This window comes from Zerene cesonia, chromosome 13 (assembly GCF_012273895.1).
Source record: "Zerene cesonia ecotype Mississippi chromosome 13, Zerene_cesonia_1.1, whole genome shotgun sequence".
NCBI lineage: Eukaryota > Metazoa > Arthropoda > Insecta > Lepidoptera > Pieridae > Zerene > Zerene cesonia.
In genome coordinates, this window is record NC_052114.1 from 4,003,886 (window position 1) to 4,024,598 (window position 20,713).

Below are 20,713 nucleotides of genomic sequence, written 5' to 3' on the forward strand. Positions count from 1 at the left end.
AAAGTAATAAATGTTATTTGCAGTTAACAATTTTCTTTTTTCTTTATTACAATATTTATGGCAAGACTAGGTAGTTTTTGTGACAATATCTTCAAGTTCTAATCCATACAAACTAAAATAGTATTCAAACCTTTTAATGTTTAACGCGGCCTCCACACTTATAAAAGCAATCAAAATAAATCTATATTTTCTTGACAAATTCTTACAAGCGTATAAAATACCCATTATTTAACAGCCTACCATTTCACAACAAGATTTCCACCCAATTGCTTCTTTGTTGTGAAAAATGTTATTTAATTTTCAGCAATTATTACACCCGCTCTACGAAATTACTCTAAGGAATAGAATCCTGTGTCGGCTTTATTCCAAAAAATCGTACCTTTTCAAAATGGAAGCTTAACATCACAAAATGGGATTCCCGCTGTTAATGTTATCATTTTATTCTATTAGCTAAATTTTATGAAGTAATGGGTTTATACTTGTGTTCGTTAAATGTAATGGAAGATTTAACGTTTTATCATAAATATTTCTTTATAACAAGCATTTCAATACTTTTCTTGGAACGGACCTATAATATTAACACTTATTTAAATAAGAGTCACAAGACTCCAATCATAACTTCTCAGTAAACAAAACACATTATTCGTGTATGTGTATGGAAAAAGATAACAGCAAGCAATTTCTGGAATCCCTTGAATGTACACGTCAAAGCGCTATCTATCTATTTAAGATGAGGAAATGACAGACTGGCACAGTTAAACGCACCGGTGTCAGGTATAAATCACTAGAAGTAATAAGGCAAAGGTACAAATATAACGGCTTGCAGGATTCTGCCATGTTTTGTCTCTATTGTTTAACATAATGGGTCTCACATCACATTCGTATTTGAACTTAGGAGTTTAATGTATCATTTTTCAAATGGATTAATGCATAAGAAATGTAATAGGATCTGAAGAAAATTGTCTTCAAAAACTCGTTATTACTTGTACAATACATAACTTATATGTTAATTGCATTAGTAACTATAAGGAAAATTTTGAATACATAAATACTGCGAAATATCCTTCCGTATAATGTTTCTTTACAATTTTCATCACTGTGTAGCTAATCGGTATGCAGGGGTATGCGGCACCTGCCTACCTGGCATCCGTCACTTGAGACACTTAATAAAGACCCACATGTCACTCCTAACGCTCTTTGCTCCGAATGTAAGTGAAAGCGAAATTGGCCACAACATCAACTTTTATTTGTTTAGCTTTTGGCCATCCATTTAATGGAAAAAAAAGGAAATTGGCTATACAAATTACCCCATTGTGTTATTTTAATAAAGCGACCTTAAATGTTGTTAAAATTATTTATTTATTTATTAACAGGTACATCACAGATCGAATATTTAACATTGATTAAGTAATACATAAAAGTGTCAATATTCTTTTGCTTGACTGTATCAAAAATGTACAGAAGATTAATAGAAAAAAAGAAGAATAACTGTTAAAAATTAGAATGGGGTACACAGTTAAAATAATAAAAATATAAATAATATGTATTACATGTATTTTAACAAACCTGGAATGATGTTTGTAGTAATATTAATTACGTATCGATATAAGATATCCAATTTTAATATTCGTATTTCAATGGAATAACATTGACAACGTTTTCATTGTCTTGTTATCTGAAATAAAGATCCATGCGATCTGAGGTAAAACTAGTTAAGGAAATTATTTAAATCGAATAAATGTATAGAACCATTTATAACGAAACTGTCAAAGTTGCAATATCTATCAACTCTCGCATTATTATATGGATTTATATTTAATGAGATCATATTGCTCTGTTCAAAAGTATTTTATTGTGTAATGAATGAATGAGTTATTTAATTCTCTTTTTCATTGTTACAGAGGGGCTCAGACGAGCTTCTTTCGCAGAGTGGCGTCACAGTCATGGCGCCCGCGGCTCCACATCACGCTGATAACAACAATCAGGACTCCGCTGCGAAAAAAGTAAGTACCTTCTCTAACCATCTTAGGTTATTAAAACGTTTCATTGATGTTCCAGTCGCTAACACGATTTTAATATTTTGAAATGTATATTCTAAAATTAGTAGCTTTATGACGGAACTAGAATGAGACTAGTCGTTCATAGCATAGAACTTATGGGCCTAGCTTAGTGGTAAGTAGACAACTTGTGTCTTCATCTTTTCCTTTGAAACGTACAGCACATTGTTGTGTTATACAAAAAGGGAAAGAATTACTTACTAGTCGTTCGTATTTTATTTCATAATTATCCATCCAGACATTATAAGTAAACAAGAAGTGAGGCAAAAGTATTAAAAAAAGAGCCATCGTAAAAAGATCTACCGTGTGGTAAAGGCCATCCCTAGAGCATTTAAAGGCCAAAATTTTTTAATCTTTTCACGACTATATATTTCAGAATCTGGAATTTCATATAATATATTGAATACAAATTGAATTTATAATCATTTTTCTTCGAGCGAATGCTAAAGATCGTTTAGGGGACAAGCGATCCTTTGAGATATTTGCCTTAATATTTACTCAGTATTTGTATTTCGCATGAGTTGGATTTGAATAAATCTTTGTACTATGCGTATTGATTGATTTTTATTCTGTCAATATGATTTCATAAGGATTTCATTTCAAGGAGGGTGTATTCTGTTATTTATTGTATCAATACATTATTATTTCTAGGAAAATAATGAATGCATAATAACTCAGTTTTTATAGCGATCCAATAAAAACACACGTGTCCGTACACAAATGTGCCGCAAAAGTTTGGATAGTTAAAAGAATGGGGAAGCGCTGTGTATTTAAACAGAATTGTACCTAAACAAAAAGCGTATGCAACTGTAATGTAAAAATAAACATTGTAGCAGTTTGGGTTTTTCCATTTCGGGGCTGGTTCATTGTATTTTTGCATAGAGGTGAGCAAGGCACGTAAATATACATTGTTTGGTGGTACAATAAATGTGGCACTTTTATTTATTGTTGCTGAATATAAAACATTTCTAAGAAATTAATTTTCATTAGTTGAGGTCCGTAAAATTCTTGCTTTGCAACGTAAATAAACCATGCAATATTAAGCGGTTATTTAAGTAATAACAAATTCCATGTGCAAAAAGCATATATTATAGTAAACATATTAACAGTTCACATGCATACTAAGACCCGGCCTACAAATATCTTTTCTTTTCGTAAATTATCCAACTCAAAGAAAAAAAACATCGTCGCAATATTAGTTTTCCGACCATTTACTCACTTGTTAGGACGGTCCTGGAAAAAACCTCGCCTCAGTAATCTTAATTACATTGTGATCTCGTTACAGGTCGGCCCTAATTCATAATTAAATAGGAACGTGTCCCCGTGTCTCTTATTTATTTGCTATTTTATGGTTTCACGATTGCTTTCACTTTTGTACTGAGAGAATTTTAAGAGCGCTTTTTTGCAAACACCCCTTTTTCCGCACTGAATATTCATTTTGGATCCATCAGCGAAACGGCGACTTGTTTTATAAATAATTCTAAGTTCTATTGTTTTATACCAAAGCTATTCTTTGGAATACCTAATGAAAAGGGGCTGAAGAAAACATACTAATAAACCTTCGTCCTCTTTGACCCAGTCATTAATGTCCAAATAAAGTAATTAATTATGTTCTTCGTTTTTTTCCTCTTGTCCTGACGGTTGGCCTACAAAAACAAGAACGGAGGGTACTCGAGATCAATCAAACTTTGGATAGTGTCTAGGTATAGGTACTTTTCACCATTTCATATTTATTTTCCTATTACTCATTCTAAACTCAATAAAATTAACTCGTAACTTAATTTTACATGACACTAACTAAATCTTAATTTATTATTCTTTTAATATTTAATGTTTATTTTAAATATGTGTATATTTATCATAAAACTTTTTACTCAGAATTTGACATAATTTTGGAACAGTTACTAAAGACGTCTATTTGCTAACAATAACCTTCGGTTTGCCAATTAAAACTTCCGCTTGTTCAGGTTTCAGTAAAATTTTAAACCTAAAATATAGCATTTGCTTGTTAACACAACGTAAAAATATACTATTCCATACATTTTCTTTCTTTCGTAAAACTATAAATACATTTATTCAAAAATTTATACATACGATATCTCTTTTTCTATTTTGTTATGTTGTTGATTTTTCTGATATATTTCCTTGAATTTAACATTTAAATTAATTGTAATTATTTATACTATAAGAGTACAACTATATTAGAAATTATTATATTATATTTGAAACATAATAATGGAAAAGATAGACTTTACAATTACTACTTTTAAGTGTAAAGTTTAAACGCCACTATAGTTTATGGCCTAGTCCTGAAGGCGGCCAAGTGAGAAATAGTATTTCAATAAACACGCTAGACGCGATCATCAGGAAAATTGACCGATTCCGGGAAATCCGCCCAGGAAAATGTCATACGATATCTCTTTTTTTCTATCCCAACAACCAAGCCCAGATTTAATATTTATGGATGAAATGTGAGACGGAGCGGATGATTTAAACTGCTTGATGTGAAAATAGTTCGCAGATTTTCTGACCCAGCGAAAGCAATGTCCTTCTTCACGTTTTACGTGCCACTTGTTTTCCTTCGCGAGCAAAGAAAATACTGTAATGTACCCTTAAGGTGGGTGAACGTGCGTCGCGATTTATTCCTCCCTTTTGCAAGCGAGTTCGTAACAAATATTTTTTATTTGTTTATTTACGGAGATTTGCTTCTTTTGATGTCGATTGTTAGCTGTATTCGTATTGCGAGAATACGTAAATTATACTCACATTCTTCTAGTTAGCAGCTTCCTCTTAATTCTTTAAAGATATAGGTACTGTATAATTTATTATATATAAGAAGAATCTTATACCAAAATACATTACGTAAAATCCACACTTGTTGAACTACAGCGCAAAGTCGTGAAAAATGTCATTGATTTCCCTCGATAAAAGAACCTAAATAAAAGCGAAAACATTAATCATTCAGCGTAGAATAAACGCTTAAGTCGTAAGTGAAAAATGTGAAAGTAAGAACGGAACTGTACGACTTCCCGCCACTATCGAGATAGTTGGTCCCTTTTGTGTAACTCGACGATGATCAACTAATAGACATTAGCTTCATTTGTTACGCTTACGAATCGGTAAAAGGAAGCAAAGTCGAGAAAATGTTTCTACCAAATCTCGCGATCCCAACAACTTTGTTACATAAAGTCATTTGTAAAAAGTTTCATCGTCCCCTTCTTGCGATGTTAAATACTTAAGTAGAGTAAATGATCCGCGCCATACTTTGTCAGTTAATTTCCAGTATTAGCTCGAACAGTTTTAAACTTAACACTGATATTTTAACGTTGAAATTTAAGCTTATGAGCTATTTCTCTAAGAAGAAAAAATATGTATTATTTACAAGTGTTGCACTACAGTAATTTGTATTGATATCAATCTTATAACAAATTCACTCTTTCTCTCATTGTATGATAATGTTATAAATTAATAGAATAAATTAATTTCATGTGAAACAAATTTTTTGTTCACTTGTATGTATGTATTCAAATCATGATTTCATTATTTCCTCTGACCCGTTAAGCAATTAATTCAAATGGCCATTAAGCTCTCACTGGTTATACTAAATACTAAAAACGTGCAACAAGAATTGCCATACACGTAGCTCTTTTCTGTTCAATAGAAGGTGAAGTGTCATACAAAGCTACATTATATTGGCGGCCTCACTCGGGCCCGCCACCGTAATCAAAAGCCTCTCCCGGGAACAATAGCGCCCACATCGGGACCCGACCGATAAGCCTCGGCAATTATACTACATCGACTTTTCAATTATCCAACCGACTCTTCCCCGTGAACAATACTAGGTTTATTTATGTATATTAGAGCGGTCATTTTGTTCGCCGTTTAGACGCGCATTCATTCCGACATAATTCTCCATTAAACAATGTAGGTACGCAAATGGGACATTTGTATTCCGAGCTGAATTAATACTTTTAATTATGCTTATAAATACGACGCAAATATTTCGCACAATTTGTATTTATGGGCACAACATTCGTGAGCTGTTATCGTTCTGAAATTTGAAAAACAACCAATTTAAGTTCTTTATAACCAATCAAAAGGGTTATTTAATTTGCTTGCGTTAATTTATAAGAGTCTACTATATTACTGATATTAAATTTTAATTGCAGGTAAAGCTGGAACAGAATGTAGGCAAGCCGTCTCGGGTTATACACATACGGAACATACCAAATGAGACAACAGAAGCGGAGATCATACAATTGGGCTTACCGTTCGGCAGAGTCACTAATGTGCTCGTACTAAAAGGGAAAAATCAGGTAATTTATTATTTATTTATCTGCCCTTTGATAATAAAAATGACTCGCATAATTATTATATTAATAGTTGTTTGTTTCGAGTACTGGAGGTCGGCTTGTGAAGTTATTCTCAGATGTCATAGCTTTACACCAGTCGCATACAAAATAAATGTAATATGCTCGTAAATAAATAACGGTCCACCTCGGCTTCGCCTGTGGCACATGTACGGCCTATAGTACTTAGAGATCACGTTCATATTTAACGATGAAACAATTTTTTAAATGGAACCAGTAGTTACCTAGAAAAGCGCGTTCAAACAAACAACCTCAGATTCATATTATTAAAAGAATAGATGGAGTCGAACCTCATATTGCCTGAAGGCAAATATGTTTTGCTTTTAGATATGCAACAATACAGCTAGAAAATAATATTATCATTTGTAAATGGATAATATTTCATATTCCGTGTTGGGACAAGGTTGAAATAATAACCGACATTTATATTTCAAAATTATATTCCTATTTTTATTCTGAATGAGAAAATTTGTATGTGGGTTACTAAATCACTGCCAAAAAGATTACTTACTACGGTCTTATAATTATAAACAAAAGCTTAGGTTTTCTGTTCTGTATTTTATTTTCAAATTACGAAAACAATACTCAAGGGAAGTTTCTATACAGATACGGATAATAATAATTAAAACTTAATAGTAATACAATAAGTTGAGCTTATCTTAACTAGATAATATTTTATAAAGTTGCGTGGATAATCGGTACAGATGCTAGCGGTTTGCAGTTTCAAAGTAATATCGAGTAGATATTCGATACAATATTTGTTTACTGCAAGAGGATAAGGACAAATAATACCAACGTAAAATCTTTAGTTATATGCATTTCAATTTAGTTAGATTGTATATATTAAATTCTTTATTCAACTTTGACTAATTATGCATAATATTTTATTCTAAGTATTAATTAGGTTAATTTTTTGGTTATTTTGATTAGTTTTTATCCTAGTTTTAAACGGAATTAATAGCACACTGAACATATCAATGCATACATATAAATTTTAATGAACTAATCGAAACGCCTAATAAAGCTGTGATATCGCTATTCATTACTTATATAGGCAATTTTCATTTAACATAACTCGGACGTGTAACAGCACACAATAGACGCTTGTCCGGAAACAACAAGTGGGTGCCGCGCCGCAAATAGGCCGTTTACCATTGTGACATAGTAGACCTACTTATTTTCCCTGTTTTACATCAGCACTGAAAAAACCAAGCAAATCAGATGGTAAAATAAACAAAGGCAACCCCCAATGTTAAATATACGAAAACGGATTTATATAAAAATTCAGATGTTATTTTAGTTCCTATAATCACAACACCGTGTATCATCGTTTCCCCGAAGAACGTAGATCGATGTGCGATAAAAACAATAACTCAACTATTTCATAGATTTTGATATACTGCGTAGGTACATATGCGAAATGGGAACGTGATTTTTTTTATTAAAGCGATACATCACACCTATCGTAACTCATAAAATCTGGCGCAATTACATTTATGCAATAAACGGCTTTCATCTTTCCACAGTATAAATAGCTTAGTAAGCTGAAACTTGTGTAAACTTTCAGAAAATTAAACTCCGTATTAGCAGACATTAGTAAAGTTTGTTTTGCTTAAGCGGTGAATCTTCCGATCGACTTTAAGGTGGTTAAGGAGTAAACGGAGTCTTCAGGCAAATTTACTTAAAAAAAAACCTTGTTTTGCCCTGGTACTGCCCGCTTTTTTGTAAGTTTTTCTAATTTTCGAAAGTCCTAATTCAAGCGGTAACGAGTACACCAAAAATCATTAAAATTAGTAGGTCTTAAAAGAGTTATAGACATAGCTTTGTCGTTGTGATGTTGGGAGATGATATATGGTAAAATAAATTTACGTTTTATATGAACATTATTTCACTACTGAGTAAAATTATCTGAAAGTTATGCACTCAAATGCGGAACATATATGTGTATCGTGCATAGCGGACAGTCACTGTGATGCCTCTATGACGGTGCACCACCGCCGCGCGATCTTATCAAAGGATCGGTGCCTAGCAGGGGGAGCGCGTTTCTACATAACACTTACGTATTTTTTTATCTAATTGAGACAACATGTAAAAACATACTCTTATTGCACAGTTATCACAAATAATGTCCTGAATTTTGAATGAAAAAAAAATGCATATTTTACAAGTAAATTGAGAATCCTTTTAATAGGCACCGATAATCCATTGTGTAGTTTTAAATTTAAAGATTTAAGCATACATAGGGGCATAGGGACAGAGAATGTGACTTTGTTTTATACTATGTAGTGATTCAAACAATTGAGGTTCCTTTAAAATTTTTGCAACCTCCTAACGATTACAAAAAACATCCTGTTATATGGGTTAGAAGCATAAATTATAAACAGGTGAAATATGATTACGTCTAAATAGCAAGAAAAATATTACGACAATGTTATCCTGTTTTATAAATTGCTTATATGTCGTTGGCGTATAGAATAAAAAATGTCCTTTATAACACAGTTGAATAAACGATTATTTAATCGTCCCGCATTTCCTACGCAATTTTCCCGAGCTTCTTAGCTTCATGTTCTAGAACGGGAACTTTTTAAAAACCCAAGTCAACGGATTTGTCAGGATTTAAATTTTAACATTTTTATTTCACAAAGTGTTTCTCATTTTGCTTTTTCACTGTCTACGGGTCTTTGTTAATCATTCCGCTTACTTTGCCATCGTCATAGTATTAATAATAAATAACACAAATAATAAATTAATCAGTTCAAAGTAATAATTTCGGTCAGTCTTCCTACTTACTTTGATTGATGATGAAAAGTATCGTAGTTAATAGTAACTGAAGCTCAGAGAGTTGAGTTAAAAAGCCATCCATCGAGAGGTGGGCAAACATTGATGTGAGTGAGTGCGGACAATCGCCTCCACTCTCGGTGATTAAAACGAAGAGCCGTTGACACCATTTTACGATCAAGCCTCGCGTGGCTACTATGTGTTCATTAATTTGTGTGCTATCATTTAGCTTCGAACTGTATACGAATTAACAAAGTGGAATAAATATTTGAACTATATGCGAGCGCTCTCAGTGGTTGTATTTTATTCGGTCAGAGGAAACAATTTAATATTTTATTTGCAATAGTTATTGGATGATTTTCATTTTTAGAGTATAATTGAATAAAAAAATTGGTTTTTAGATACAGAATAGCATGTTCTAATATTTATAGATTTATCATTACAGATAAATAAGATATGCATTTTAGCAGAAATTAAAATTGTTTAGAAATATAATGACTTTTCTTTTACAAAAGGGTCAACATTCAATCGTAGAGAGGAAGTCATTGTTTGAGAAAAGTCGTCGTACGACATGTGGCAATAAGTTTTTAATGAATAATAGACAAATTCTGTTAAATTTGTGGCAAACTACACGGTTTGTTACTGTATTTGTTCGGTTATGTTCAAATGCCAAAAGCAGTATCCTGCGGTCTCGAGCCGCGCTGGCGGTAAATGGGCGCCGGCAAATTCTCTATGAAATCGGGAAAATCATAACGCATTTAGAGAATCACGCAGTACACGTGCGGCGGATCAGTCTGGTTGTTTGGTTACCGAGTTTGTGTATGGTCGACCCAACTAGAGCCGATTAATTGCAGCCTACGGTGCTACATACAAAACCTCGTTAACGGTACGTTAGCGCAACATTGTTAAGCAATATATTCCGGTGAAATCTAACAGTAATTCCTGTGCGTTAAAGGACAAATAGAAATAACTGAATTATTCTATTGCTGCGATGCATATAATGCATTTCGCGCAAAATTAATATGGTGTTGCGTTAAACGAATGCGAATTTTTCTTCAAAATTCACATGCTTATGCTACACTCCGTTGGTATACGTCGTTGTGAATTAGATGGCACCAAGCGTGCACGAATAAAATATACGAATACGACAAACTCGGAGCGAGACCTCTCGACACGTCATCTTTCATCCCCATATATTACACTCCCGACTCCGGTATATTCGATTAGATTAGGTGATAGTTGTCGTAGTACCTCCAGCCACTCAATTTATGTTCGAGCATTGTATTGTACTTATCGTTATTTATATCATTCGATCTGCCGCACACGGGTTATTTCGTCCCCAAGTTTATTTCTTAAAGGAATTCGTATGAATCTACAAAATGTCGCTATGATATACGCTCAACGATTGGTCTAACATTATTAATAAGATTTATATAGCGTAATGTATCAACAATTTTAGTTGGCACTATTTATAAATAAGTATGTATGCCATACTTTATATTCTTATTGATATAATATTAAAATTTCACCCCAAGGCGTTCCTGGAGATGGCAGAGGAGATATCAGCAGTGGCGATGGTGGCATACTTCGGCGGGTGCGTCGCTCAACTGAGGGGTCGCGCGGTCTATGTACAGTTCTCTAATCATAAGGAACTCAAAACTGATCAGACTCACAGTAATGCTGTAAGTATTCTGGCCATTTGTATAAAATATGACGAGTTAGTACAAGTAAATAATTATACACTGAATCGAAATATTGCAACGGATTTTCGTATAAATTGAATATTAGTTATACAAGCGAATAAATAAATGAAATCTGTATCGAGTATGGCCATTAACAATACTCTACTATTCATAAGTATTGATTAAATCAACAAATGCGAAATCAAACTATGTAAATTATAACTTTTGGTCACTAATAACACGCAATTGTTCAATTAGGTTCGTTACGGAAGGATTATAGCGTAATATGCGAAATTGATTCGACGAAGGCATAAATAGGAATTAACCCGTACAATGAATAGTCAAACTGTTAATAATCTTTGTTATAGATGCTGAGATAGCAGCATTGAATAAACCCGCATTCCGCGCCATAGTACAGGGCACGGCCGTAGTGATTTGATTGAGTGACGAATGAATGCATTGTGGCGGGATTCGGTAGTTTTATTTTACTGTCAGCGCCATATTTTTTTAAAAGCATAAAGTGAAATTTTTGGCAGAAATATTTACGATTGTACCTAGATGTAATTTCTGATGTTAAGGGAAAGTTTAATTTTTCGGCGTTCTTTGTATTTTTGTAAGATATAAACTTTTATGCATTCAACATACATAACGGATATTCACATATTATGTGATTCCATTGTCCACACTTCACTACAATAACCATTCTACCAATTCCATCAAAGAGCCGATCAAGTTATTTATTATTATTTTTTTACAAAGACACATGTGCAATCAAATATAAACTATAAGCAGGTAGGTTATACGGACGTTTGAATGAACTAGAGCCAGTGCCTGAGTCCGTCTACCTAAGGAAGCAGGACAGCTCTGTCGAGTCTGTAACGAGTTGACTTTTAGTGTCTATTCTTTTTTTTCTCGATTTTGGCACCTGGCCGGCAGGACAGGTCGTTTAAAATTAACGCCACCTTCCAACGTTTCTAGCACTAAAAATTACACTTAAGCCTTTAATGCCGTCTCTTGATGTCAACGTACGAGTAATTTGTTTTATTTTAGTACCTCACCGTCGAAGTTAAATTGGATGAAGTTTAATAGACACCATAATAAAAGTAGGAAACTAATAACGACTTTCAATAGATAATAATGATAACGCGAAGGAATCTTCGTATCTCCCCTAAGGTTTGGTTCAAGAAGGAATCAATAATTCGCGTAACACACCGCCCCAATGGCTGTATTAATTAAAACGCTTAATTAGTTTCGTTTATCCGTAAATCCTATCGAACAAACCCAGTAATCATTTAATGCTTTATAATATCGGATTTTGGCAAACCTTGCGGATAATCTAATTCAAATGCAGTATATAAAATTAAAACAAATGTTAATTTAAAGACCTGTAAGAGCTTCGCGGTTGTTGAGTACTGCTTGTAATATTCATTAATTTAATTTTATGTCATCTATCTTAAACAATAAATTAAATAAAAGAAAATTGCAGGTATTTTGGAAATATCAAAAAAAAAAATGACTCGTAGGTAGAAGCCTCTCGACCACCTTCTTTTTGTTATTCGTATGATTAACATTGCCCGAAATGTAACACATAAACACAAATCAATATTTTGTTTTTACTTACTCCATTATAACATACATCACATTCAAATTATTAGCGTAAGCTCATGCGAGAGAAACATTAGGTGAACAGCAGTAAGCGGCTTTTAGACTTCAATAAACAATACATTCAGAAGAATTGATTCTTATATTGCTTTTTCCTGATGCGTTTTAATAAAAAGTAATAGTATTGAACATTTCCATCACACGTATTTATTTTTATAAATTACAATAACTCTTTATAAACCCAGCGCTTTGTTTGAGTTTATAGACATAGAGAAGTAAGTCACGTTAAGCAGTCTGTATTCCAACATTCTCCATATCATATTATTTTGAAGCAAACTTCAAGACATCAAAGATGAGATAAAAGTAATGATAACTAACAACAAACAATGTTTATCATCTAATAATATAATGTTTGATCTAATTGTCAGCATTACAAACAAGCGTTGGAGTAAACAGAATTGCTAATTAATGTGATGATTAAACTCAAAACGGATACAAATAGGATTCCATTGTCTATTTGCACGAATCTGTAAACGTATTTGAGAAGCTGAGCTTAATATATTTGGTGTTATTAAATGAACAAATTAGTGAAGCATTAATGCTTGTATTTTTTTTATTCTGAAGAATTCGGATAGTATTATTCAATTTTAACTTTAGTACTGCTTTATATTTTGGTCGCTAACTAAAATAATAACATAAAATATTCTTGATTCTATTGAAAATATTTCATTACTTATTCAATTTTTTTTCCTTCTGCGGAAAATATAATATTTTGACAAGCTTCTGTCACTTTCATTTCCTTCTTCAGTAGAACCGACACTTTAGATGGATTTCGTTTCACAATTTTCTCATAATTTTGCGAGAGGTAATATTTACATCTTCCATTTAAACTTTGCCACAGTTTTCTTACTTACTTTAGTGTTGATTTTACATTACGATATATTCTTTATAGTCATCATTAAAATGTATATCAAACAATCTTTAAATCCTACCAAAACGATTTATGTGTCGAATTTGAGTATAGACTTTTTCCATGTTGTATTGTAATGTTGGCATTGTCAAGCCTGAAGCCTATGATGATTTGCAAGAGGTATAAAATCCTCAACCAGCATCCTTAAAGCAGTAGTGGTTCAGTGATGAGAACGGGGCGGGGCGAGCGTACAGGAAATAAATTGATTTTTCAAATTATCTGCACATATACTATCACCACTGCTTAAAACGGTGAAGGAAGACATCATGACGAACCGGCATGTCCAAGAATCAAAAGTTCGAAGACATGTGAAATCTGCCAAGACGCACTTGGCCAGCGTGGTGGATTATGGCCTGAACCCTTATAGGAGGCCTGTGTCCCAATAGTGGCAACATATATTGATTGATTGGCTGATGAAGACGACGAATGAAAACATCCTCAAAGTCAAAGTACACTTGAAATAGTACATATTTTTCAAATAACATCTATTTCAAAAACACTGATGCATTTTAAGTTGGTATAGTTAATGGAAGACTTTGATCAATCATGCGATGCAAAAAGGTTTTTGTGGTCGCTGAATAGAACTCTCCAAAGGAGAGTTATTTTGTCGCTAACGTTGCCTCCGTCTGCCAGTGGCCGACTTGAAAGATTGCGTCCTGCGAATAAGTTCTCTTAAATAACCTCGAGTTTGGCACTCCTACAACGAGCGACGCTATTCGGAAAAATGTTAAAGAAATCGCACTTTCAATTATTCCTACCTTTCTCACATTTTTTATAACATTCAAAGCGATTGCAGAATTCTTTTATTTTACAAAACACTAAAATCTTATGTATTTTCTTTGGAAATGAATTAGTATTAATTTTAGCTTTCCTTAAAATTTGAAAACTTGAGTTTATATTACTGTTTATCGTTTTTATCATTTATCGTTTTTTCATTCACAAAAAATAAAACTTTTATTAGTAATAAAATAGTAACAATTAAAATGTGCACCGCTGTTGACATACATCTTAGACATGTCCAATCACCGTTATGATGTAGATTTAATAATTAATTATAGATAGATTTGCTAATTTAAAATAATCGCTAGGTCAGTTTTGCTGATATTTTATTTTTAAAAATATATATGTATAACACAGAAGTTAAAGGGATAAAAGGGAGGTCGAGTCAATGCGAATTTGTATCGAAGCCTTTGCCGTCGGCGGCAGGCTTACTATGACATGGTTAAAGCCTTATTTTCGTCTGGCCTGCGCGCTTGTCAGCCCGTCCTCGAGCACAAAGCTATGTGAAAATATAGGATCAAAGTGTGCCCACCTGGTGACGTCGCGTCGTGTGTTCCACCCGCTTACATTTTTCGCTTTGGGCATGCTTACGTTTTAACACTTTAAAAGTCGATTGACACTGTTATCGGGCTGCAAAGTTCTGTCCGTGTTCAACACGGTTATAATCAATTGAGTTATTTGCTGCTTTCAAACTTTGCTTTGGCCAGATGTGTTGTTTAATATACTATTTTTTTGTTCGCTGTAATAAATGTATGTTTAATATGTTTTATAATACGACTGTACGAAATTATAATAAAAGGCTAATAACAATTTTTCATAAATTTTAGTAACAGTTTTCTGTACATTTGTTATCTATGCTCAAATTAAAATTAAAATATTCTAATGTCGTTACTGAACACGCATATAGAAAATTTATAACAACATTCACATACAAAATTAAAGAATACACATTCGTGCATCTAATAACTTCGAAACTCTTTCACCCACAACAATACTAGATTCGAGCTAATCCCACAACGCAGAGTTGTCGACGATACAAAATAAGTTTATGGCAACCTTTGTTATATGCGGCCAATGTTATCTGTGTGCTGTACAGACGAAGGTGCGTGTGCGAGATAGCCCATTCGTATTTGTCCCTTTGTTGTAAGACTTACGTCAGATTAGAGGGCATATTTACTTCTTACGTGTCTCTAATGTCGGTCTACGTCTAAATGCGCCTCGTATATTGGCCTCTATCAACTGTGGAGTGGTTGTTTACGATTAATAATTCTTTGCTAGGATGTGTTGTACAGTTTTTCATGAGGGTATTAAGTGTAATAATGATTTATATTTTTCTACTCAGTATTCCTACATGCGACTGAAATATTAAAGTCAGTTACGAATATCGATACATAAATGTGAAAAGTTTAAATAGCAACCATGTGACTTAGATATTTTTCTGTAGCAGATGTGAAATATAATCAAACACCAATTATAATGTTTTTTTCCATACACAGTCAGCATCAGCCCAGGCGGCGTTGCAGGCGGCACAAGCAATTTCCAACACGGCGGGTGCAGCGCTCGTTGCCGGCGCCGGCGCAGCGCTTGCACCAGCTAATGGCGGCACAGAAATACAGGTAATTGGAGATCGTAAATGGATTAACGAAAAAACTGTGTCGCTGAGGAAAACTGAGGACACTTGAAGAATATCGTCAGTTAATCATTATATTAAAAATATATACAGTGACAGGTGAAATACTCTCCCTAGGATGATGGACTTGGAGACTATACATGATTAAAGTAATCAACATTTGACACAAATCTTACTTCACCACATAGTAAAATTTACCGAAAGTTATGTACTAAAACGCGGACGAGTATGTACAGAGCAGACGCTGCCACGGACGAATTCAAAATAAGCATCTCCGACCTCGTCACTGAAAGCGGTTCGACAGAACACAGTGGAGTTTAGTTGGTACATCACTATTGCGGTTGGGAGCCTGACATTACCTAAGGCCCTTTCCCCGAGGGCCGTGGGTATGCGCAAATGCATTCTATACTTTATAAAGAAGACCGGACGGTGCGCCACCGTGAAGCGATCTAATCAATGGGATCGGCGCCCGGTATCATAGGACATAACACTAATATTTGTTTGTATATAGTGTAATTAGAACATAAATTAGGGACCACCTTTTATTACACAATTATAACGAGGATCAAGTGTCCGGTAATCCTATTCAGTTCTAATTAATTTCACCAATCATTCGGCATATATACCTAACAGGTACATAATATTATTAATATTTTATTCTGAAAATATTAATGCTTAGACAATTTTTCAAATCTTTATAGGTGCATTTCAAAATTCAAATTTTAATCATCCGAATAGTGGATATTTCGAATTCATGCCATAACTCATTTGAGAGCAGACACATGGGATTGGAATCGACGAACTTAAGCTTACCTTAATTAATCTATGTGAGTTATTCTATATAGATTATGGTATCTAAAGATTATATTTTAAAATAATATTGAATAACGTTCGACCGCATTGTTTCAAGTTAATCATTATAATACTCATAAGGACATATATTATGTACGCTCTAGCAAATGTTACCTTAGGGCGACATAAACACGAGGCGAAGTAGGATTATCTATTTAGAGCGTCGCCAAAGCCAAGCTGATTACGACGACCATCTTAAATATTACAAGCTCGTTTCATAAATCAGATTCTCAATTGCGAAAACCTATATATTTAAACAGTTATTAAGTATACCATAGTATATCATTTTGTGTGGCTTATTTTCATGTTATGCGAAATGTAATTTGTTATTTATGTTTATTTGTTTTATCAAATAAATTCGCGATTACTAATAGGTACTATATGTATGTAGAAAGATTGTAGAATATTTGTGTTTTAATTTAAATAACCACTTTTAATCATATAACCTTTTCATTTAGACAGCATACTGCGTAGTGCGTCAATCAATTAATGTTAAATAGATTTGTTTCTGTACGTAATAATAAATATTATAATTAGTATATACAATAATTATTTATATTTGCAAGGTGCTTTATTTTACATTAGATTGAAGCGGGTTTCAAGCGACCTTTTTGCAATGCTGGGTTCCCATTTAAAATATTATATAATTCAAATATTGGTAATATGATTAAGATGCGATTTCCCTTTAATTATTGAAAATATTTAAAAGTTATTATAAATTAATAAATAAAACAGTCACTTATTGATGAAAGAAGCGTCAATATAAAATATATACATATATATATATATATATATATATATATATATATATATATATATATATATATATATATATATATATATATATATATATATATATATATATATATATATATATATATATATATATATATATATATATATCTCTCTTAACATATACTCGTACGTTCTATCATATTATCTGTGCTCGTACTATATTTTGGTTTTTTTATCATGTGCAGAAGCGTTTATACAACAATGTGCAAATCGCTAAAACGTGAATATTTCACAGGGCGGGCCAAACACAGTATTACGTGTGATCATAGAACACATGCTGTATCCAATTGTTCTTGATGTGCTGTACTCGATCTTCCAGCGATATGGCAAAGTGCTCAAGATCGTCACATTCACCAAAAATAGTGAGTATTCTTTGTAATATCTTATGAGAATATGGCTTGCTTATTAGGTGGTCTATCATTGAAGATAATATTTCGAAATTAAAACCTTATTTTTATTGTATTTCACATTTATATACTGCTGTATAAGACCCATTCACTCGAGTAATATCTATTCAATACGGATTTAGTGTTTAATATTTGTCGGTAAGACTGAGCACGTGTAAACCTGTGGACTACGTTTTTAAACGACAATCTGACAATTATTGGACGATTAATTTCCTTATACGAAGCTCGTGTAAAATATGTAGCAATGTAGCAATGCAGTTATTATAAAGTTAACACTTTAACGGATTTAAACCCACTAGCTACTGAATACTCTTTAGCGAGTTTGGGATATACAAAGTTCAGTTCTATAAAGGCTAATTCTGTTACAACCGACACACTTAATATGCTTTATTTATCTCAATATTATTTTTGTATGAAAATTTATTTAGTTCGCAGAGAAATTATTAAACTTAGATAATAGTATACAACAATTTAAATACGACTATAAAGTATTATGATATAAATATACATTATAATGTATGAGTATACGTATCTGTGTACTATTTATTAAAATTGAAAACGCAATTTTTTTCCTTTTTAAAATTTATTTATATCTGCAAGGTGGGCACATTGATATGACTCTAAACCAAACACAAAAAAGTACCAACTCCCGTTCTTCTTCTAATATTTTATTTTATATGTACATATATATAAAAAGCAGTGGTGGCTCAGTGGTGAGAACCTCGGACTTCAAAATCGATAAGTCGGGGTTCGAGACCGGGCGAGCGTGCAGGAAATAAATTGATTTTTCAATTTATCTGCACATGTCAATAACATCACCACTGCTTAAAACGGTGAAGGAAAACATCGTGAGGAAACCGGCATGTCCAAGAATCAAAAGTTCGACGACATGTGACATCTGCCAACCCGCACTTGGCCAGCGTGGTGGATTATGGCCTGAACCCTTATAGGAGGCCTGTGTCCCAGCAGTGGGAACATATATGGGCTAATGACGTACATATATCATCAGCTACACACTTAGTATGCTAAGACAAACTTAAGCCATTACGTTGCGGTGATAGATTTACAAAACATTAGATAGGTCTAAAATCCAAGGGCACAATCCGTTTAAAATTTAAATTGTACCCTCATGCATATCCTAAATAAATCCACCGGTACACAGGAGGTTTGTAGGTACATATTTGATAAGCTCTACCCCTCCTACGGGTATGTTGTTCATTTTCAACTCATTATGTACATTGTTTCAACTATAACATTATAAATGTTGATTCGAACTCAAACATAGTACCACTTCTGCAGAACTTTATATTGCTAATTAATTATAATGATAAGAAATTATTTAATATTCTATTTGAATTCTTTAGAAACCTGATTCAATACTAGCTAAGTTTGAGACATATTTAAGTAATATTCTCAATGGTTAAGAGTTAAGAGGTTAGAGAAATTTTAATCTTATTGGAAGTTTGTGAACTCGGTATTATAATAACTATTTATTCAGTAACTCAATTGAGTCCCAGAATAAAATAATTTATTATACACTGTATTAAAGAGCCACTTTATTATTAAGGTTTTTAAAGCGGATTAAATTGAAGTTTCCGAAGCAAAAGCAATATAATAAATTGAAAACAAAATTGAAATACGACACAAGAATAAAATTCAAGGAAGACAAAGTGTAAGTTAATTCGAAAAAGTGACATGTAATCTATAAATTTGTTTGGTATACAAGCTCACGTCGCGAGCGAAAGATAGCACGAAACATGCAAAGTTGTACATTATCTGATCGACATCTACATAAAGTTCATTAGGAATTTGGTATTATTTTATGTGAATCGATACGGTGTGTTCGAGACGCGTTCCTAAGTGCTCATAACTCGTCGGTATCGGGACGGCACCTCCGCTAATGCAGCGTTTCCAATTTCCGAGCGTCGCCGTCGACCCTTGCTCAGCTTCCGAAACGGCTGTTTGCTTTTTTACCGCATTCGTCATTGTCCAATTGTAAAAGCTTTTGTCTGCAGCGGGACAACATTTATTCTGAAGATGAATTCCATTTCCAATTGTGTTTCTACACGATATCGTTTGTGTTTGCGCGCTTGAGCCACTCTTAAATTTCGGATTAAGATGACAAAAACTATTCGCAATTTATTTAAAACGTAAAATTAAGAACAATTAAAAATGGCGTTCTTTGATTTAATGATGTTCAGAACAATATTCCGATTAATACGAATTAATCTAATATATAAAATTCTCGTGTCACAGTTTTCGTTGCCATACTCCTCCGAAACGGCTTGACCGATTATGATGGAATTTTTTGTGCTTATCCGGTATCTATGAGAATCGGCCAACATCTATTTTTCATCCCCCTAAATGATCAGAGTAAGGCAGAACAGCGTTTGCCGGGTGCAGCTAGTACTAGTATATGAATTAATAGTAGTAGTTAACTGATTAAAGTTTACTTTTAGTATCAATTTGTTTTTGCAATATTTTTTAATACCTCTGTGATACATTCCTATCCCACATTTGTTTTTCTATTGTTATAAAAACATAAAGTAAAGCGTTTTAAAGAAACATTTTAAACGCACACTAAATAACAATAGTACATACGTTAACCAGTTTGAAAGGTTCAATGTTTTCAATCTATTTTGCCTAACCGCGCGACCGAAAATACTTTATAACTCAAAGCACTTAGAAGTTGTTACCGAATTTGGATTCATGATGTTTCGCCACGTTATTTCCCTAAGTTTAGCGAGTTTATCTAATGAATATTCTACAAGTTTTTATCATATTACAATT

At 33.1% G+C, this 20,713-nt stretch overlaps 1 protein-coding gene across 3 annotated transcripts in view; it reads left to right on the forward strand.

Moving 5' to 3' along the window:
- LOC119831056 (polypyrimidine tract-binding protein 1) overlaps window positions 1-20,713 on the forward strand; it is a 313,383-nt gene that overhangs the window by 269,208 nt on the left and 23,462 nt on the right. For all 3 annotated transcript variants that reach the window (XM_038354285.1, XM_038354286.1, XM_038354287.1), the window contains 5 exons: window positions 1,902-2,003; window positions 6,227-6,373; window positions 10,741-10,887; window positions 15,736-15,855; window positions 17,752-17,878. In XM_038354285.1, the coding sequence (XP_038210213.1) occupies window positions 1,902-2,003; window positions 6,227-6,373; window positions 10,741-10,887; window positions 15,736-15,855; window positions 17,752-17,878 (643 nt within the window). The remainder of the gene's footprint in view (window positions 1-1,901; window positions 2,004-6,226; window positions 6,374-10,740; window positions 10,888-15,735; window positions 15,856-17,751; window positions 17,879-20,713) is intronic.